Below are 22,506 nucleotides of genomic sequence, written 5' to 3' on the forward strand. Positions count from 1 at the left end.
AAGAATGAGAAGCTGGATTAACTGGGGAAAAGCCAAGGTCCCAAGCAACGCAGAACCACTCTAGTAAGATGCCCGGCTGGTTAGATTTACTTCCCCGCAGTGGTACTGAAGCTACACCCAGCTGCTCTTGGTACTAGAAATACAGTAAGATACAATGTCGTTTGTCCCCTGGAGGCAGCAGGGTTTGAATATCTGCCATGTTGGTTTTTGTTTTGTATTTAAATTTTCTCCAGGCTTCAAAGGCTTTGAAATTACCTCCTATCTCAGAAGAAAAACCCAGAGTCCTGGACCCCCTGAGGAGTCGATTTAAAGCCAATGAGCCCCCAGCAGACCTTCTCATCTTCCCAGTGGAGATTAATTTCCACACCCAACACCCCCCAAAAAAGAAAGCACAAAGAAGAGGTAGGTCATCTGTGGATGGGTGCTCCTGAGGGAAGGATGGGAATGTGGGTCCTGCTAATGCCATCCTCTCCTAAATCATGGCTGACCCTCTCCAGAGTCATCCCTTTTAGAGAACTTTCTATTAAAAGGAGAAAAAAGGGTAAAATCTAGTAGGTCTCTTCCGGTCGTAGTCAACTCAATTTTTTACATATTTATTGAGTCCTTCTTTAAACAGTGCACTTTGCTATACTGTGAAAGAGAAAGAAGGATGGGTATACACATAAATAAGTCCAATGCACCACAGGTGTTATAAAGGTACAAGAATTTTCTGGCAGCTTATAAAAAAATAAATACAATACCAACTAACATGGAAAGCAAAAAACAAAACCAAAAACAAAACAGGTTAAAAGGAGGAGAAAAATAGATGTTATCAGATATCTGGGATGAATTCATTGCATTGGGTAAGCACCAAAGTTAATTGAGTTTCCTGGCAGCCAAGGTAAAAAGGATATTTGGATATTGGAGCTTCATTTTATAAAAGAAAGATAAAACTTTGTCTGAACAACCATTTTCCTGATTTTGAATTAGGTTATTAAATAACGTTAGATGATCTCTAAGATCCTTGTCAGAGCACAAATGTGCTTGTAAGCAAAGTGTTAAGAATGTATGGTTAAGGGAGAAATCAGTTCCAAGTGGGGATTTAGGAAGACTTTTTGGAGGAGACTTCTGAGAGAACACTAACCCTGCACTCCAAGGAGAAATTCTTCCTGACCTTCACAAATCATTCCACAGCTCCCTTGTCTAAGATACATTCTCACTGCTGGAACTTCTCTGGGCAGCCTGAGACTAAAGGTGACTAAACAGCTGACTCCAGTTTTGAGGGGGTCTTAGTTCTGAGCTTTCTCAGCAAACACTTTCCCTGATTTCTCAGAAAGGTTTTGTTCTAAGGCTGTTTGAAATTCTCACTATGAAGAAGAATGCCTAATTGTTGAGCTTAAAAGACCAGTCAATGGAAGGGTATATGACAGAACTTCTGAGGTGATAAAAGTATTCTAAATCTTGGCTAGTTGTGTGGATATATACATTTTTCAAAACTCATTAAATTGTACACTTAAGACCTGTGCATTTCATTGTATGTAGATTTTGTGCTTCAAAAAAAATGATTTAGCTTCTTAAAAAAATACACAGTATTTTAAATGTAGGTTTTATTATTTCTTATTCAGGTATGGTGCGGGCAACAGATCAGGAGACAATTGCCATTGAAAAGAGAGTTTCCATTTCCTCCCAGTTCCTGAAAGGAGGTGTTATGCCATGCCATGCAGGGCCACATGGGAAAGCACCAGATCGGTTAGGAGGCAGAAGGGCTGGGGGAATGGGAATGGGCAAGAGTCTTTATTGCAGTTTTTGCAAGAAGGAACTTTTATCTCCCTCTTTTTGCAGTGAGGCAAGAGAAGCAGGTTAAGCAGGTTTCGGATTGGCAAGTTTGAATAGTTTTGGTGGTTTCTGGGCACAGTGGTCATCCCTCATGGTCTGGTACCTGACCCCTGGGGTGCTTAGGGCAGATGGATAGTGGCCTGGGAGTGTAAGAGCTCCATAAAGGAAGTAGTTTGGGGTTAGGGGCTCCGGATTGGTTGGTTTGCATATGAAAGTCATGCTCATAAGTGGTCCTTTATTATCTCTAGGAATTGGCTAGCACTGGGAGGGACAGTTTCACTAGTAAGGTCCGAGATATCAGAATAAAAAGATATGCATAATACGCATCAAAACAAGACTATTAATGGGATTAGGTAAAATCCTGACTATTTAGCATGATAACCCTGGCAAGAAGGTCGGGAAGACCACCTGGCCATCATGAACCAGATTCTTAAAGCTATTAGATACCCTGAGCTTGCCAACACACTGCCAAATGAAAAACAGGAATAAAGTACAGAGAAAGTGAATCCACTGAGGTCTTTCTACTTTTGTATGTCAGTGAGAATTCTTTCAGTAACAAGTGTCAGAAGACTAACTCAACATGTCTTAAGTAAAAAAGAAATGTATTAGTTGATGTAATTGGGTAGTGCAAGGAAGAGCTAACTCCAGACCCAGTTGGAGCCAGGCCTCAGAAAATGTCATCTGGGCACCATTTGTATAAGTCTCTCAGCTCTGTTAGCTTTCCTCTCAAGCAGCCTATCCCCATGTGGTGGTAAAGATGGTCTCCTGCAATGTCATGCTAACCTCCTACTTGTGAACTCCAGTAGAAAGGCTATGCCTCTGAAAGCTCTTGCAAAAGTACTGGAATAGCTTCTGATTGGGTTATGTGCACAGCCTGGACCCAATCACTGTGGCTAAGGCAATGCGGTACTCCTTAGCCTGGCTTCAGCCACATGCCTGTCCCTGGAGTCAAGGAATGGACACAGCTCCACCCAAACCATATGGCGTAAGCAAGAAAGAGATGAGTCCTCTCCCCCACCACCCAAAAAAGAGGCAGCTGGCAAAAACCACAGACATTTACTACAACTTTGCTTTCTCCTCAACTCACAGGTGCTCCACATCCTGAGTCAGGACCAGAAACAGAAGAAGCCAGTCCTTTATGGAGACCCCCCCTGAAGCTGCGGGAGTTAACAGTGGACTCGGACAGGGACATGCTCTCACCTCAAGGTAGCTACTCCCCCTCTCCAGCGTCCCACAGGAGTCTCACCTCAAAGGGGAGCAAGGCAAGACACGCAAGGGTCCTCACCAATGGAAAAGGAGGCTGGAAGGGAGGTTAGCTCCTCCCTGGCCACTTGAAGATGGCTTTTATCCAGGCAGCAGCTGCCTGCACCAAGGTGCTGCAGTAAAACCAGCTTAGTGTCTAGCTCATAAGATCTCGTTATCATCCCCCACTTATATTTTCCAGTTGCAGATGTAAAACAGCACCAAACTTATTAAAAATGTACTGCATGCCCCACAGTTTATTCTACATTTTTAACCAACAAAATTTCATTTCTAATCTGTTTAGGAATATGTATTTATTCATTAAAAAAGTCCACAATATCGATTAAAAACCCTCACTCCAATCTTTCAAAACATCGCATGTGCATTTGAAATTATACATGTGGGTGTATATTTATATGTGTTGGATAGGTTGAAGATAAAGGACCATACTTAGAAAGCTCCCCATTTTCAGAAAGAAAAAAAACACACCTCTTTTCCAAAAGGACAAGTGCAAGATGACAGTATCACAGACGTTAGGTGATCTCTGACCGTTGGTAATCAGAAGCAGAAGGACAAGCATTAGTATTTAAGGAGTTCCGCCTCTGTGCCAGGCACTGTCCTTAATTTTTAACGCATAGTATCACATTTCCTCCTTACAACAATCCTACCCTGATTTCACAGATCAGAAAACTGAAGCCCTGAAAGATAAGTAATTTGTTTGAGGCCACACAGCTGGCCCAGCTGGCCACTGGAGCTCAGGCCCTCTGGTGCCAGAATCTGAACCCAGATTAGGACCTTCTGAGGACATTTTGGTTTTGAGAACTTCCTCTGATTATTAAGTCAAGGGCTTATTTACTCCATCTTTAAGTGAGAGTTAATCATCCTAAAGACTTTGAAAATTCCTTTAAAAAAAAATCGGACATGGGCAAGGGTGCTCTGTCTGCAAACAGGTAGGAACGCAGCTTTCTACCTGTGGGCCATGACACCAGGAGCACAGCCTGAGCCACTGAGATCAATGGCAACTGCGGTGAATTTCGTCTTGGGTATGCTCCGCTCACACTTGGGTATTGTCTCCACTTGTTTTGAGTGCTGTGTCCCCCAGGGACCGAGTATCTCGAGCTTGTCCATCCTCTGCCACCTGCCTGGCGGAAGCTAGTCTAAGGAGACCCTAATACCTTGGTGTGAGTTAGGTCAGTATGTGACCCACCTAGTAGGAAATGCATAAAGAAAGGAGTCCAAAGAGGCAAGATTTCCATATAGAGGTCCCTGGAACAAGGGTGCTTAGAGCTGGTAAGCAGGACTGTCCTATTGCCTCAGAGGCTGCACAGACCTGGATTATTTCACCTCTAACATCATAAAAATGAAGCCGGTTTCTATTTATGCCCATACACATTTTATTTTATTGCTGAACCATCTGAGAGTAAGTTGTGGACTATGTACATTTTATCCTTTATCGGCATGTATATCCTAAGAGCAATGATATTCTCCCTCATAACCTCAATGCAATGATCATCATCAAGAAAATTCACACATAATGCTATTTTCTAACACATAATCCATCTTCAAATTTCTGTAATTATGCCAATATTTTTCCTTATAGTTTGTTTCCCCAATCAATCCAAAATTCAACTAAGGATCATGCATTGCGTTTAGTTGTCACTTCTCTTTAGAATCTTTTACTCTAGAACAGTGCCCCAGTCTTGTTTTTCATGACGTTGACATTTTTGAAGAGGATAGGCTAGTTGCTTTACAAAATTACCTTCAATTTAGATGTGTTTGTTTCCTTGTGATTAGATTCTGATCAAATATTTTTGGCAAGAATAGCAGATAGGTGAGGTTGTGTCCTTCTCAGCACATCACATCAAGGGACACAAAATATCCCTTTATATGTATTTCATCTGTGATAACTTGTTCCATTATAGGTGATGTTAAATTTCATTGTTTGGCTAAATGTGGTATCTGCTAAATATCTCCATTATAAACATACTTTTTTCCCCCCTGTAATAAATAAGTAGTCGGTGATATTTTGAGACTGTGTGGGAAACCATCTTCTAAACACAAAGAGCAACAGTGTATTGAACATGAAATAAAGACCACTCTCTCTGAATAAGATTAGGACAAGGTCTCAATCACTTAGATTACTGGGTTTCACCCTCCCTAGAACAGTCCCCTCTGGTTTTGAGAAGAGTTAGCGAAAGAAAGAACAGAGGTAGAGGGAAGGACCGACTTTGTGGAGCTTTATCATCAATGCCATTACCTTGTGACTACTATCTGCAGCGTGCTACTTTGAACTTTATGACCTTGAGGAGGAGGTAATGTGACCTTGAAGAGCCATGTAATCATTGGTTTTGCTTACAGATATTGCTTTGTGGTTGGAACTCTGTAGCCAATAATCCCATGAGTTCTAAAGCTTGGGTCCCCTAGTTAGAGCCCTTGGAAGGACTCTGCAGCCTCCCTAGTCTTTCTTGTATCTTAGGAGTCCATCAATAAAATGAGAACAACCATCACAGCTCAATTCCTCCCAGTTCTTGGAGGCTCCCCAACTGAGCACTCTTCTAGCCAAGCAAACTGTCACCTTGGCCATGGGAGATAACTAGCCTCTGCTCTTAGTAGAGCTGGAAAAGAGGGATGAACTTGAGAATGAGTGGAATAAGCCATCCTACACACTAAGAACCATAAACCAAGTTAGAAAAGAGGTTCCTTCTCCTTCTTACTGATACAGAAGTTCTCTCACTCATGCTTTTTCTCCTTTTGCTTTTGAAGATAATGATGTCCCACCCCACAGTGTGACTCCACCACTGTCCCTGATCAAAGAAAGAAAAAGTTCAGAGGGCCAGAGGGGCTGCAGGAAGTCAGGCCCCAGCAGCCCTACAGACATCCTGAATGAGACACAGTCCAGGGGAACACTCCCAGCAGAAGGACAAGGTAATCACCCTGAGGTGAACTCCCCTTGGCTTGTCTGTGGCTTTGGGCTCCTTTTAATCATCTTCTGGAGCCAAGAGGCAACCTTCGTATAAGCTGTCTGAAAGCCACCCCATTGAAAAGGGGATAGCGGCAGTGCTTCCGACGATGTCAGTGGGATTACTATTCACCATGCATATTCCTTAAGAGTCAGTACATGTTTTAAGGGTTTGCTGCACCAACACGCTCTGCCAAGCTGTTCTGTGCTTTCCTCACGCCTGGAAGCAGCATGTGATGACACAGCTCCCTGCACTCTGCAGGGAGACATGCTAATGGATTTACCAGGCAGACTCAACTCCAGGCAGACTCAACTCCGAGCCATAACCCTCCTGGGGCAAGGGAGCCTGGTGACAGACACTACCGATAGGAAATGCCGAGGAGAGAAGTCACCCTCCAGCCCAGGGTAGAGCCTGAGGCTGTTCACAGAGAGAGAAGGACTCCAGATTTCTACTTAAGGGTCACACCCTCTATAACTTAGCCTCACTTAGCCCCTTCTTATCCTTAAAAGCTGACAGTCTAGGAGGAGTGTAAGATGCTTATACAAGAGCAATAATGCAAAGACAGTATAGTAACAGCTTCCATGGGGACTTTGATTTAAAAGCAGCTCATAAAGCTAAAATTGCTTCGAGTCCAAATTGCCCCTGAAAATCCCATGGGGGGTGCTATGCTGGAGACAGACCAGAAAGTGCAGCCCAGCCAGCTATTCCTCCCTCTTTGGAGTCTTGGGCTGCTTTCTCCAGTTGAGCACCAGATGAAGGAGATGGTGTGTGTTTGGGAGCCAGACAACGTGAAAAAAGTATCTGTTAACAGCAGAATCACACTCAGGGCTGCAAGAAATACTGAGAGGCTCGTGGGAACTGAGGGCCACTGAGAAGACAACAGGTATCACGTCTTTTATTTTCACCTCATGCTCACTCACAGACGGATGCCTCACTATTTAAATCAGTTCCCCCCCCCTGCCCTGCACACCCCCTCCAAACATGTATACTTGAAGACTTGTAAGCATAAGTTAAATACATAGATCCACAATTAAACACGTAACTCCATTGTGTTGGCAGCTTTTCTGTTTAAGGCTGAAATGGTCAAAATTAAACCTCTTCCCTCCTTCCAACTAATTGTCTCTCTCTCTCTCTCTTCCCCCAAAGACATCATGGTTCGTTGTTCTGTGTAAATCACTCCAGAGACAGAACCTTTCTTTGACAAACCCTTCCCTTTTATCCTTGCATGGTAATAATGCTCTCTTCATTTTGATACAAATGAACCAAACTTTAGTTACTGCATGACAGCACCAAGGGCATTCCTAGGAGGTTGTCTAATCCAGGACAAATCACCCCCCCCCACACACACACACACACTCACTTTCTTACTCAGCCATCCTTATAAAGGGAGAATCTGATTAGAATGAAGACCAGGGCCATGACTATGACAAGAGTGCAGCCTGAAACCTCAAGTGTGTAGGTTGGGTGTGTGTAAGTGAAGGTGTGTAAGTGAAGGGCACATATTTGTGTAAGGGTATGTGTGCGCTTATATGTCGATGTGAATATATGTCTGTGCTGGTGTGCACGCATGCACACTGTGTATGCATGTGTGCGACTGCAGGTATGCACGCATATCTGCACACAAGGCACCTGTATTGATGTGTGTGTCCTTGTTCACATCTGGTATGTGTGTGCACATGCACAGACACCTGCCTGTGTGTGGCTGTGCATGTCTGTGCATGCTTGCCTCATGGGTGTGCATACGTACATGTATGTGTGTGCACATCTCTGGGTAAATATGTGAGTCGTGTGTCCATGTGTGCATATCATGCCTCTGTGTGTGTGTGTGTGTGTGTGTGTGTGTGTATGAGTTTGTGTACTTGTAAACATGTTCTTCGCAGGTGACCAACTCTATTCCTGATCCTTTTGCCTTGGAGATGGGGAAGGTAAAGTTAAACAAATACCTTCAATTGTTCTAAGCAACTGAGGGAGACATAGCTTCCTTTTCCTTCTTGGCCTGAGCCCCCTGGAGTCACTCAACAGTCCCAGCATTTGGTCCAGAGGGCATGGCAGAGCACTGCACAAAGAGAAGGAAAGCAGAGGCTAGAATCACCCAGGGCTACACTCACCTAGAGGAAGGGGCTCCCTTTCCTTTGTATAAGGTGCCCCTCTCCAGCCTACCCTGGCCCCTGTGGGACTGCTTAAACCCAAACGGGTCACCTCTTCCAGACTCTCACAAAATCATGGTATAAGCTAGTGGCAGCTCCACTCTGGTCATCCCACCTTAACCTCCTAAATAATGGCTCTGCTCTGGCGAATCCCAGGGATAGGACTGACCCTCTGGTCCGGCAAAGCCCTGAGCACACCAGCAATTCCCCACTAGGAGTCAGGGAGCTCAGTCCAGGTTCAGCCTCCCTCCCTGCACTGCTGCTAACTAACATTGCCCACGCTTGTGCTTGTTTTCAAGAAGAGTCCAGAGACCCCACACTGGGACACTTCTTGCTGGGTGCAGATGGAGAAAAAGTCTGCCTTTACCTCCCAGCACCTACCCAAACCAAGAAACTTCTGTCGGATGAAGGTAAGATGATATATCCCAGGTCAGCCTCATTTTCATAGGGGAAGATTTTACCTGTACCTTTGAAAACTTCCCAGCAGCAGAGGCATCATTAAAAACACATGCAAGTCAGCCAGTTTCTCCCTTCTCGCTGACACAAAGGTGCTTCTGTAGCTCAGACATAATAACCCAATGTTTGCATAACAAGTTTACTCTTGCTGGAGCATCTGGAGAGAGAAGGTCCCGTGGAATGGCTTAGAGGAGGTCTAATGTGCCGTGTTGATGCCTTGATGAGAATGATAAAGCCCTTTTGGTATTTGCCCAAACTAAATACCGCCCTTTCTCTTCTTTCCAAGCAACCTCCAGAGGTGGAGGTGGCTAATTGGTAATCCAATCAGGTACCCTTGTTATGTGCGTTGGTTCATGGCTGTGAATCATCTGGCTCCTGACAGACCTCAAGGCAGTTTCCAAAATCCCGTCTGGCACATTAACTTTTTGGAAAAGAGATGCTGGCTCTGGGCAGCAGCCATTTTGCAACAGGAAAAAAAAAAAAAAAGAATGAAATCAGAAGGTGATGAGTGTCAACCACCCAGGAACCATCAGGATGTATAAGTCTGAGTCGTACAGCCAGCAGGCCTCTTGCTGAGGGAGATTAAAATCTATGCTCGTTTGGTGGGTTACATCATGACTGGCTGAGCATGGATTTGGAGCCTGGAGATTTGCGTAGCTCCAGCTTGTCCTCTAGTTGTCAGTGACTTTGGGTAAGTCCCTCCCTGTGTCCAAGGTTTCTCATCCCATCTGAAATGAGGGGATCGGTTCCTCTACCACCAGCAGCTGAGAAGTTCCTTAATTACTGCTGCATTTTTCATGTTGGTGTCTGTTGCTATTGAACTAATCACCCAGTACGTGGGCTTCCAGAAACTAGACTATATTTGGTTCCAAATTCAATGTTAAAGAACTTCCATCACCACTTGGGTTATACCATGATACCAGTATAAAAATAACTTGGTTCTGAATTGGCAGAAGCAGGAGTTAGACAGGTGGAAGCCACTGTCAGTGTGACACAGCTGGTACAACAGCTGGAAAGCAAATACGATTCCGTTCACCTGCTGCACATTTGTCCACTCTGTTCCAGGAGAAGTAGCTCTCCTTTGGGCAAAATGAAAGCCAGAAGCATAACAGAAAATATTTAAGTCAAATATTTAAGTTTGTTGCCACATTGTTGATTTGAGGTTTCGGTCATTTCACTATACCCAGGCCCTAGCAATAGTGCCTGAAACATACAGAGCAGGATCACGATAAATGTTCATTGAAAATCTATCAATCATTTCTACACAAAACAGAGAGAGAGAGAGAGAGAGAGAGAGAGAGAGAGAGATGAAACTTACGCTGAATAGAGACTGTCTGCCATCTTGTCCCAGTTCCCTGAACAATATATTTAATCCTACTTGTTTCTCAAACCTAAAGGCATTCACTGTGAGCTTGTTGAATGAATGAATGAATGAATGAATGAATGAATGAATGAATGAGTCAGTCCGTCACTGGCCTCTCTCTAGCCTTTCCACCATATACAGTGGGTAGACCTTCGGTCTTGATGGTTATTAGATGGTGCCCTGGAAGGTGAGGCAGGACCTGAAACCCACATCTCCCTATAAGGGTCCACAGAACAGATGTAGCTTTCTCAGAGTCTCTATTAATAGGAAATGTTTGTTATTTTGTTTTGAGAAGCAGTATACTACAACAAATTTTTTGACTCTTGCAAAGGATTTGCTCCAACCACATCAAACTCTTTGCAGCTCAGTTTGTTCAAATCCACCTTGGTCACCATCCCACCTGCCCTTCCAGTCTGATCTCCCACTATTTTCAGACTCACCCTTTTCTCATCCTCTTTGATGGCTCAGCCTTCCTTCTCTTATCTCTCAGCCTTTGCCCAAGTTCCCCTAAATATTTACAATAGGGGAAGGCTTATCGTTTCTGGGACACTTTCCTTAATAAATCCACCTCATTTCATAGAACTGCCTAGATGTAGTCTCAGCTCATTCCTTTCACTCCCACTTTTGTGATTATTGAATTTATCTGCATCTGTTTTCTGTTTAGCTCCCAAATATATTATATGAGTCCTAGAGAACCTTTTATTTTTATCATATGTTCAAGAAACGCTTGTTGATTGACTGAATACACCAGGTGCCACTAAGGAAAGTTCTTTTGGGATCATAGCTGGTTTTTTTGTTTGTTTGTTTTAACTTAAAAAACACTTAAGTACAGGAGGGAATACGATCTGTCTGATCTTTCTGAGACTTTCAGACTTTGTCAACATCTATTTGGAAATAAATTCTTAGGCAATTAGATCATGATATCTTGCTGTTCAGACAGCATAGAGAAATGAATATAAAACTTCAGAAAAAGAGAAAAAAGATGTGAAGACTAGAGCTGGAATTTGACACTCTTGGTCATGTTAGGATATTGCAACACTTAATAATTCAAAGGCTTAAGAAAGGAAAAATTAACTTGGAACGATACAAGTCAAAACATTCGATATGCTTTCTAAATTGCTTATCCTTGATTCGAATCCTTTATCTAGTCTAATTGCAGTGGCAGCTATAGAAGTTTTCTTTCAGGAATTCTTTTGTTCAGAAGTTTTTTACTATAAGACGTTCAAGAATGTCTCTGCCAATGATTTAGGACTTTTTGGGTCTCATGCAAATTTAAATTCTTGATCTCTTTCAGAGTTTCCAGTTAGCACTAGTTCTTGTGCTAAATGGATTTTCACCCCCTAAATGTGTCTTATTTTGATAATGTAATTAGCATCCGTCTCTCTTGCAACTCTTGTTGGTGTGGTGGTTTGAAAATATGTCTATACGTTCTTTGACACGTGTTCCTTCAAAAGGGAGAGCCCAATTCTCCTCTTCAGTGTGAGCTGGACATAGTGCCTCACTTCTTGTAAACACAGTACATAACAGATGTGATAGTGGGTGAATTCTGAGACTGGGTCATGAAAGGCACTTCCTCCTTGCTTTCTCTCTTGGATTACTCACTCTGAGGAAAGCCAACCAGCATGCTGTCATGAGGCCCCTCAAGCAGTCTAATGGGGAGGTCAACATGGCAAGGAACGGAGCCCCCTACCAACAGCCAGAATAAACTCTCTAGGCTTGTGAATGAGCTACCTGAACAGGAGGTGCTCCAGCCCTAGTAAAACCTTCAGATGACTGCGTCCCTGGCTGACTTAGTAACTGCAGCCTCATGAGAGACTCTGTACCAGAATCACACACCTAATCCACTACCAGATTCCCCCAGAAACTGTGTGAGATATAATAAAGGTTTATTGTTTTAAGTTACTAGATTTGGGGGTAATTTGTTTTCACTAATAGATAATGCACTTGGTGTCCTTTCCTGATGGTCTGCAATTTGGTAAACAGAAAGATAAAGGGTCCAGGAATATCCCAGCTGGTCTCAAAACACTGATTATTTGGGGGCAAACATATGTTAAGTGGTTGATTTTCTCTTTGTTCTCCCCATTTGTCATTTGTGATAAGGTTGGTTGTGGGCACCCATGGGTAAAAGGTTCTTTCCATGTTGGTGGAATATTTGAAAAAGTATGATTTTCCTTGAGTAGCCTTTCTCTTACCAGCTGTTGCCTCAGTGAAGCTGCCTGGAGATTTAAAGGAGAAGTCCTTTAGATGAGGCAGCATGAGGAAGAAGAAAGAATTCTGGACTAAATGTTCCAAGTCTTGGCTCTACCACCACGATTTTTGTGCTCATGGCACAAACAATTTCACTGCTCTGGAACTCAGCTTCCTCAGGTGGCAAAAGAGGAGTTGGGATTGAATCAATCTTCCCAGCATATGTCCAGTAGAATTCCAATTCCTCATAAAGTTCACAAGAATTACATTTCAAAAGAGAGGTGCTGAGGCCAAATAAGGTTGGAAAACCAGTGGGCTGAATGAAGTTAAGCAGATTCCTTACTGCAGGACTTCAGAGCCTCTAAGACGATAATGTGAATTATGGACCTTCAAGATGAAGATATGCAAAGCTTCCCCGACTTATTTGACCACTGAATACTTGATTGTTTTTTAGCAAAAACAATCAAGTTTTGGGAACACACTTTAGAAAAATGCTAAACTGATGATTTCTAAGGTTCCTTCCAGCTGTAATGCTCTATTACAAAGTAAACATCCCTTTCCCAAGGAGCGTCTCTCAGAAGGGCACTTCTGTTGTCTAAATCCTGCAGCAGGATCATCTCAGACATTCAATAATTCACGACTGTGTTTATTTTCATTTTCCAAACATGAGTTCTGAATCAGAGGGAATGTAGGCATCTAGTGTTACTCTTTCCCCTTCGTCTTGGTTGTGGTGGTGAAATAGTTTCAACCAGTTGGAAGAGGGCAGACTCTATGGGATAATGAAGCTACAAGATACAAAGAACCAAGGTGCTCAGATAGCGCCGGGGAGCAGAGACTCCCTGGGCTGCCCACCTCCCTCTGGACTCCTAGGTGAAAGAGAAAGAAATTTTGATCTTTTGGAGTCTCCTTGTTACAGCAGCTTACCACTTTCCGTAACTAATATAATGCAGCTATAATAGTATCTGCCAGCCTAGTTCACAGTGCTTTGTGAGAATCAAACCAGATCATACTTGCAGGATATCTTGTAAAGTATTAAGTAAAATTCTGATATAAAATATCATGGACCTAAAAGAGGGAAGATGTATGTGTTTGACTCCTTGGATAAAAGGTACTGAACACCCACCATGTGCAAGGGAGAAGGAAAGGTATTAAAATTGAGAGTTATTTCTCAAATATGTTATTTCTTTCTATCATCCCAATAATCCTATGAAGCGAGTATTTTCGCATATCATAGGTGAGGAAATTGAAACACAAGGAGGTTAACTCCATTGCACCATTGATAACACCTGGAAAGCATTCAGTCCCAGGATTCAGGCCCAGGCCGGTCTGTGCACTCGTTACCTCGCTCCCCAAGGTGGCTCGACACTGGGCCCTGTGGGAAGAAATTCACAAGCAACTAACTCTACCACGAGGTGGTATGAAATGAGTGCTATAATAGAGGCCTAAACAATACAAGTTAGGGGTGTTCAAGGAAAGAGCAATTAATTCTAACCTAGGGGATGAGGAAGGGTTTTTGCAGAGAATTCCCCATTTGCACTGACCTCCGAGAAACAGTATAAGTGGGCAAACAGCAGACAGACAAAGACATAACCAGCTGAGGGAGCAGCATGAACAAAGGCACAGAGGTAGGAAAGCAGGGTATTCATGGGATGATGAGGAGACTGGGGGAACGGACTGGGAGGGGCTTCGTGAGGGAAGGTGGGAAGGGCAGGGTGGGGGGAGATGGGGCTGAAAGGCAGGCCAGGGCCAGACCAGAGAAGGCCTCCTGTGCCAGGATAGTGCTGAAATGCTGCTTTTTTTTAGGCAACAAGGAATCACAGATGTTTGAGGAGGGATATCATACAACCCAACGTGTGTGCCAGCATGAAAAAAACAGGCAAAAGAAAAGGCTGAGTGCTCAGGCTACTGCAGAATCATCTAGACAACAGCTGATGAGGCAGTGGGCAAATACAGGAGATGTTGCAAAGGAAAGATCCCAGGGCAACCCACTAGATGTGGGGATGTCAACCAGCGCTCTGAATCGGGACAGCCAGTGACATGTTTGTAGAGCCTCTTTACAAAGTTGGCTACAGTTTTTATCTCTAATTTTCTACTCAAATTACCTTCTCCTGTTTTTACTTTCGGTTAAGAGGATTACTTTGGGGAGAGGGTGTATGTGTGTGTGTCGTGTATTTTAATTAAGATAAAACAACAATTAAGGCCCCGGAGCCTGAGTCACCCCCACAGGGCACAACCCTCTCCTGCCCGGCACTGTGCTCCAGCCATCTCCCTCGTTTTAAGTCAAACTCCCACCAGCACACATGAAAAATAAGTTCCATTGTCACACACCACTAAGTTTGTCAGTAATGCAATGTGGCTGTTTTCTGGCTTACGTGCTCTCTGGGAAGTGGTGGAGCTTCCTAAGAGTTCTAAGGAAAACCCTGATAGCAAATTTCTTGGGAGTTGTGAGTGAAGCAAAGGGCAAAAGGCGGTAAGCAGTGATGGAAAGTGTTTGTATAACCCCCCTGCACCCTCTCACCCCGACACACATTGAGGTTTCTCTTTCATGATTGTTTTAGCTTCTTTTTCCCTTCCAACCACCGAGCACTCAATTCTTTGAGGGAAAATTAACATTCATTATGCAATTTATCTCTCTCCTTTTAATCCAGAGTGTCTGTCTCCAAGGTCCCTTACTCAATAATTAATGTTTGTTCTCATTTCCCATTCTCCAGAGCATCTATTTCTGAACTGGAGGGTCAACAATTAACACTAATTATGGCTTTTTCCTCTCTCCGGTGTTGGTTCTCAGAATCCCATGTTGCCCCGCAGCCTAAGTTATGTGCATGCATGGGGCTGCATGTATGCCCACCGAGGTGGAAAAGTACCAAGGAGCAGGCTTCTCCAAGCCCCACCACACTTTGGCAAATCAATAAAACCAAACATTCATTTTTGGCAACCTCTCCAATATAGTTATTATCAGTAATGAGACAATGAAGCATAAATAAATACATACATACATGTGTTTAGAAATGTGTTTGAGTGGGTAGAGGATTTAGAAATCTTTTCTAGTTGGAGTTTTCTATGATTCCCTCTGACTTTTTCCTTCCTTCTGCTATCTCCTTGATATCTCATCTCATCTCACCTCACCTCACCTCTCTCTCTCTCTCTCTCTCTCTCTCTCTCTCTCTCTCTCTCTCTCTCTCTCATACACACACACACACACACACACACACACACACTCACACAAAATTTCCCATTAAAAAACATTCCTTCATTTCAGATCCACTCTGACCTCTTTACAATTTATTACATCTCCCTTAACTATCTTTCTCTGGTCTGTCATCCTGTTTCTCTTCAGCCATTAAAAGAGCATTGTTTTAACTAGTGTTCATTTTGACTGACAAGGACAGCTAGGAGAATAATTCTCACCCACAGTGACTAAGAGATCACAAAAAAACATCATTTGTGGAAAAGCCTGTCTGTCTTTTTGCCTGGCATCCGATGAGCTAGAATCCCTCGTGTCTCCCCTGGTCCAACCTTTGTATTTGCACTACATCTGGAGGTTGGGGCTCCTGTCATCCCGTGCCTGTCATCCCGTCATTGCATGCACTGCGCCCCACAGCACATCTGCTGTTCAAATCTGGGCATCTCTTCACAGCATATGTCAAACACTAACTGTTTCATGTTCTTGCTCTGTCAAAAGTTTCTCTCTCATAGTTTAGCATCATGGTCCCCGCAGGGCTCCGCCCTTAAACATCTTAAACAAAAGCACTATTTTCTTCAATACTTATTGAATCCTAAGTCAAACTTCTCTCCATGATAGCCATGTACGAATTTTCAAAACCATCCAATTCATTACGAGGTTAAAGCATCAAGGCATCCACTTTGTGTTTTCCCCTGGAAGGAAAATGGCTTCTTTTTTGAGTTTTTCATGTTCTCATGTAAAAACCCTTATTGCTTTTCAACCTACAAATCTGTCAGTTCAAATATCAGCCATGAAAAAGGAGGGGTCTAGCATTTAATGTTTCCTAAACGTTTAGCTTTTCCTCAAAAAGTCACCTCTACTCTTCTATGTCCTCTGACTCACGTACATATTATTTCATACCTAGACTTCCAGAAACACACAATTTCTCCCCAAATACTCGTATAGCAAGAAGTAGGAAAGAGGGTTCACTTCTCAGGGAGCCTGAGAAATGTAGTGTCCACACAGGGGCAGCCCTGTGTGTTGTGGTCTCAGTGCAAATATTAGGAGAGAAAAGAAGTCGAGTTGAACCAAGTGCTTATGCTTAGCTGGCCCCAGAAAGGAGAATTTGCAGGGACGTCCTGTGGGTTCCACATGTCATACATTGCACAATTCACGTTATAATGAGGTAGACATTGACTCCTACTAGAGTTGTGCACAGCTCAGCCTGCACAGCCACAAGCTCTCGGAGAGGAAAAGATTCTCAGCCTTGTATTTTCAATGGAAGACTGAGGTCAGTTCTGCTTTTTCCAAGCCTCCTTTTATATTTCATTTCCCTCATGGAGAAATAAGCAAAAACTAGGAGTATAGATTGACTTTTGTTCATCTTCCACCCATAGCTATTGCTGCTTCTGCTTCAGACCAGGGGAAAAAGATGATTATGTAGGGACTTTCTCTCTCTCCTAAAAATAGTATTTGATTAATGGGAAAATGTGTGTGGTCTTTCTTGCTGCTTATTTTGGGGCAGGCAGCAATGAATCCTGCGTGAGGGACCTGCTAAAGTAACAGGAAGAAAGGCCACAGATCGAGGGCTGGAGCCAGAGCTGGGGGGAGGGAATTGTTTTTGCCAGAGACTGCAAAACTAGAAGGGAAAAAAGGCACAATCATATGCTTACCAATCTCAAAATCTGTAAGCAGAGAAATACTTGGAAGCCTGGCATTCTGCATTACATTTCCTGCCATTCTCCTGGGGTGGACATGTTGATCACGGTGGGAAGTTTCAGTGTCAGTTCTGCTCATTTTCACTCATTGGTTGGAACTGAGCCAAAGCTGCTCTTAAATAGGAGCCCTCCAATAAAGGATGATGATGATGATAATGATGATGATGATGATGATGATGATAATGATAGCTACCATTCTTATCTATCTTTGCTATGCCAAACATTGTGCTGAGTGCTTTAGATTAATTATTTTACTTCATCCTCACAGCAATCATATAAGATGAATTCTATTATCTTCAGTTTTCATCTAGGACAATGTGGCTCAGAGGGGTTAAGTGACTTGCCCAAGGTCACACAGCTAAGTGTTGAAGCTGGGTTTTGAACCATAGGAACCTGCATTTTTACCACTATGCCTGGTTAGTGGTGATGCCAATCAAGATAGGCACGTTTCTATCTGATAATATGTGAGAGTTTAGGAAGTTCCTGACTTAAAAATGACCCATACAAACAAATAGCTTCTGTTGTTCTTTTCTCCTTCCAATTCCTCTTAAGCAGCACCAGACATCCTTTTGTGGGTAACACTGAAAATTACTCACAACTTTTAGAGATATGGGGAAAGGGGAGAAGCTGAAAAAAACGAAGAAATTGCTTGGGAGAACCAAACTCTTGAGATAGATTTCCAAGCAAGACGGGGCTATTTACAGGGATATCTCCCCAGACCAAAAATATTCTTCCTAATATGGCCAAAAATGGTATAATTTCACCTCTACTATTCTACTATTTAAATCTCAATAATAATAGATTCCCTTTGGATTCAGAAGTACTTTCTTAAAATACTGATACTCAGAAACTATTAGTCACTCACACTTTAGTAAAAATTTATTTAATCAGATGCCTGTCCTCTGGCAACCTAGATGAGAACAGCTGTTCTGAGGTACTACAAATTCTGATAGGGGTAAAAACAGAGGTGGGTAACTTTGGGATAAGTAGAGTTTTAAGGGTTTTTCAACCCTTCATACCTGACTGGTGGGGTACCCGGAGGGCTTAGATGAACAGAAAATATTAGCTATATGGGGAAGGAGGCAGAAGAAGAATAAAAGTATAGAAAGAGAAATGGTAGACAAACTAGTCCAAAGACAAACTTGGACTATTTCAGAATTGCCCCATAACAAGCTCTATATCCAGGAAAGGGAAAGAAAACTTTTATTCCTTCTCTTCTCTACTCTTAATAACTAAAAGACCTTAGGCTAATGCAAATCTCTTTCTTATTTCCAAGCTTTTGAAAATACTGTTCCCTGTGCCTGGAGCACAAATTCCTGATCTCCTCCTACACCCCGACATTTTTTAAAATTGTGGTAAAATACACATAACATGAAATTTGCCATCTTAACCATTTTTAAGGACCAGTACAGTAGTGTTAAGTAAATTCATCTTGTTGTGCAACCAATTTCCAGAACTCTTTTTATCTTGCAAAACTGAAACTCTATACCAATGAAATAACACCTCTGCATTCTCCCCGCTACCCCAGCCCCTGCCAACCACCATTCTACTTTCTGTTATCCCCCAACTTTTACCCTTTTTTCTGGTTAACTCCTAACCCTTCAGTTCCCAATTTAGTTCTCCAGTCGATCTCCCTCCAGGCAGTTTTTCTGTGCCCCCCACCCAGTCCTCTCCACCGACTTGGTGACAGGCCTCTTCCACATGCTCACACTGCCCCCGGTGCTTAACCATCACAGCACTCCTCTCACAGAATTGTCTTACTAGAATTTTCTCTCCATGAGACTGCAAGCTTTCTAAGGGCAGGGACCCACTAGTACCACCAGAACCTGGTAGAATGCAGCTGGCACACACCAGCTGTAGGTATTTCACATGTATTTGATGAATGAAAGATTTTAGCTACAATGTAGGTTAAACAAGCTTTTTTAACATTGACTTGGGAGTCTCACTACCATGCAGGGCATGGTCTTTGCAAGAAAATAAATGCATTACAATGGGACTGCTCTTAGAAGCACAGAAGACCTCTTTCAGAGCTTAGCATATAGGCAACTTGTTTCCTTGATTTGCTCAAAGACCCTAATGAACAACTCTGACATCTTTGTGTTTAACACTCCCCCTTTTTTTTTTTAAGAAAATGGATACAACATTACTCTGAAAATACTTTAGATCCCCTGGAATTGAGTTCAAAGAGCAATTTAAAAGACCTGTTCATGGAAATTACCTATAGAGCTTTTACGACTTTTTGTTTTCTTTTTAGTCATTTGGTTTTAATGAACATTTTCAGATAAAAATGATAGGATTTAAAAAAAAAACATACAGACGGTGGACTTTGGGTATTTGTGGACTTGAAGATCAGTTTAAACTATTTGCAAATGACGTCAGGAGTTGGAGACACATACAATTTGTCATTTTACAGAGGCGTGAAGTCAAATAAGAGACATCATGAGACGGGGAGACAGAATACTACCACTAAGCCAGTCAGTGCACCTACCCTACCACCAAGCACCTGTCTGTGTTGTGGTCTATACTCATTGTAACATCTGCAGTAGCTCTTGTGAAGTTATTTTTTAAAAAGAAGAACATTGATTTACACATACACATATAACCATATGTATATATGTATATAGTCATATACATATACCAGGGACGCCAAAAAAATATATACACGTGACTTGTATTCATCTTTTGTTATTGGTATATATTGAGTATCACAATTTTAATACAATTTCTTCCTTTCTTAAAATGTGTATACATTTTTTTGGTACCGTGTGTGTGTGTGTGTGTGTGTGTGTGTATTTTTTTTTAATGGCCCTTGAAAGAAGGCCAACTGCTGGGACTGGTGACGGAAGTAAGAGAAAGTGAAGTGGTCTAACAAATTGATGATTCTCTGCCAAAAAATAGCTGTGTAAAGTACTCTTATCCTTTATTTATAGACTCATTTATAGACTCATCAAGAGTCTAAAGAACTCCCCCTCGTTTTTCATTTCTACTTTAGTTTTATTGGGTATATGATATGCACTAGGGGTATTCACAAATCTAAGGATTCTTGAAATTCTCAAGACGTCTTTCTCCCAAAGTAGCCAAGATCTGCTGCTCACTTAATGTATGGTATGTGTGAGAGATCAGGGCCTTGCTCAGTGAAGCAGTACTTACAATGTATTTTAAGGCTGGTATGGTTTTCAAGATGTGTGTGTGTGTGTGTGTGTGTGTGTGTGTGAGAGAGAGAGAGAGAGAGAGAGAGAGAGACAGAGAGAGAGAGAGACAGAGAGAGACAGAGACAGAGAGACAGAGAGTTATATTTCTCAACTTATAAAAAAAGTTTAGACTATTAACTTTTGTTCCATCAGAGTGATCAAAAAATTACAACTTTCATTAACTGGTAATCCATAAATACTGTTTTCTATTTCATCATCCTTTAGACATTTGTATTACCTTCTCATCAAAAAGATTATAAAAAAGCATGAGGTTTTCCTTAAGGATGTGTTTTCCTCCTACTTTCTTCTCTTGCTTCTTTCACACATCTGCCTGTGGTCTAAAGATTTTCATTTCCTGTTGTCTTCGTTCTCTAAAATTCCTCATTTGAAAATTAACGAAGACACCAGCATCAGAATATGTCCAGTAGAAAGAATTAGTGAGTTTGTTTTACAGAGCACATAAAGATTGCTTATTCATTCATTCATTCATTCAACAAATACTAATTGACCATCTACTAATGCCAAATACTGTGCTAGACACAAGAATACAGTTGAGAGACAAAGTCCATGACTTAAAGTCATCCATAATAGTAGAGTGTGCTTAGAGCTATGACTGAGCACAGGCTGACTTATCTGGAGATTAAGAAGGCTTTTGAAAGAAGAGGACACTTAAACTGAGTTTCTAAGGATATATGTAGGAACTAGCCAATTGGAGAAGAGGAAAGGATGTTCCAGAGAAAGAGACCATGTGAAGATGGGAGAAAATGGTGCATGGGAAAAATGTAAGCAGCTTGTAATGTCTGAACCCCAGGGCACATGCAGGGAAGGGAGTGTTTAAGAAATGCAGCTGGTAGGGTAAACAGGAGTTATACCATGAAGGGCTGTAGGTAGCAACTAAAGAATTTATCCCAAAGGCTCTGAGATCCTGTTTATGCAGGAATTGACATAACCAGATTTCTATTTTAGAGAAATGATTCTCGCAGCTATGTAGAGAATGGATTGAACTGGGTAAGACTAGAGGCTAGGAGACCAGATGTCTATACTTGTTTGAAAGCCAGTGACCGAGAACAATATTGTCTGCAGAATTAAGACCACCACATGAATTGGTTGGCCACTTTACATGCAGCCTCTTTTTTTGAATTCCTTTCTTTCATACAAGTCATCCACCACAGGTATCCTTATTAATCTTATGATGTAGTATCCTGATTGGAGGGCTTCTCATGTAGCTGATTTTTTGTTATTGTTGTTGTTACACAAGTTAAATTTAAATTCCATCATCTAGCTTGCCTTCCATTTGGGGCTTGGTAAACTGCCATATACCATTGGACCTCTCCATAAAAATTAATTTATGAGCTTTTGAGAGTAGTTGGTGTTCCCAAAGCTAAAGCCACACCCTTGAGACTGAGCTAGCCTTGGTCTAAGAAGATATAAGAATAAAAATCTGTTATCCCAAATTGGAAGAAAAATATTGCACTGCATTTACTAGGCATTTCCATATTTAAATTCAGACTGACTCATATCTTCTAGATCCGTCTATTTGGCTCCTTTAATAGAGCTCCCTGGGGTATGTCTTTAGCCTGGAGACTTTCTCAGGTCTTGAGCAACTATTTGATATGCCCATCTCACCCTCCTCCATCCAGGAAGGTTTAAAGAGAAAACATGTAGCATTAACAAGGTCTTAAATTTTGCCCCAAGAATTTGATAATGACAATACCAAAAGGCCATCTTAAGTCTTGGTCTCCTGCATTAAACAAACCGACTCAAAACTTATTATAACACAACAAAGACTCCATAAATCATAGGCATCTTGAGTCATATCATATAAAATAAAGTATTTTTAGATATCATTCTTAAGGAAAGGTCAGCAGAGATATATAAAGGGACGAGAATTGTCCTTCCTTTTATGGTTTAGTTTATGCTGAGAAGAACTTTTTTTAATAATCTGGAATTTGCCTTTGCATTTTCCATTTTTGACCAAAAACATAAAACCATGAAGGTACAAAGGCTGACTTTTAGGCCTCCTCCCATTGGTTTCTGCTACAAGTCCATGTGCAAAGCTTTGAGAAGACAAAGGTGCCTTCTGAAATCTGTTTGACAAGGGATGTACCCCTCCTCAGTGATGAGCCACTACAAGTTGTGGGGGAAGTTCCATGACAGCGCACTAACGTTCAAAGGGGACTCATGCCTCAGAATTTACATGTGTGGGGAAGGCTCTAAACATAGAAAGACTCCTGACTGCACCTCCAAAAGCTACTGCCCTTGTG

The 22,506-nt window shown here is 42.1% G+C and overlaps 1 protein-coding gene across 1 annotated transcript in view; it reads left to right on the forward strand.

Moving 5' to 3' along the window:
- The window catches only part of KIAA2012, a 95,859-nt gene that overhangs the window by 25,426 nt on the left and 47,927 nt on the right, over positions 1-22,506 (forward strand). The window contains 4 exon segments of the mRNA XM_081051822.1: positions 234-402; positions 2,905-3,021; positions 5,821-5,982; positions 8,464-8,574. Of these exon segments, the coding sequence (XP_080907948.1) occupies positions 234-402; positions 2,905-3,021; positions 5,821-5,982; positions 8,464-8,574 (559 nt within the window).

The sequence above is a fragment of the Rhinolophus hipposideros genome, assembly GCF_964194185.1.
Source record: "Rhinolophus hipposideros genome assembly, chromosome: 6".
In the NCBI taxonomy this organism is placed as follows: Eukaryota; Metazoa; Chordata; class Mammalia; order Chiroptera; family Rhinolophidae; genus Rhinolophus; species Rhinolophus hipposideros.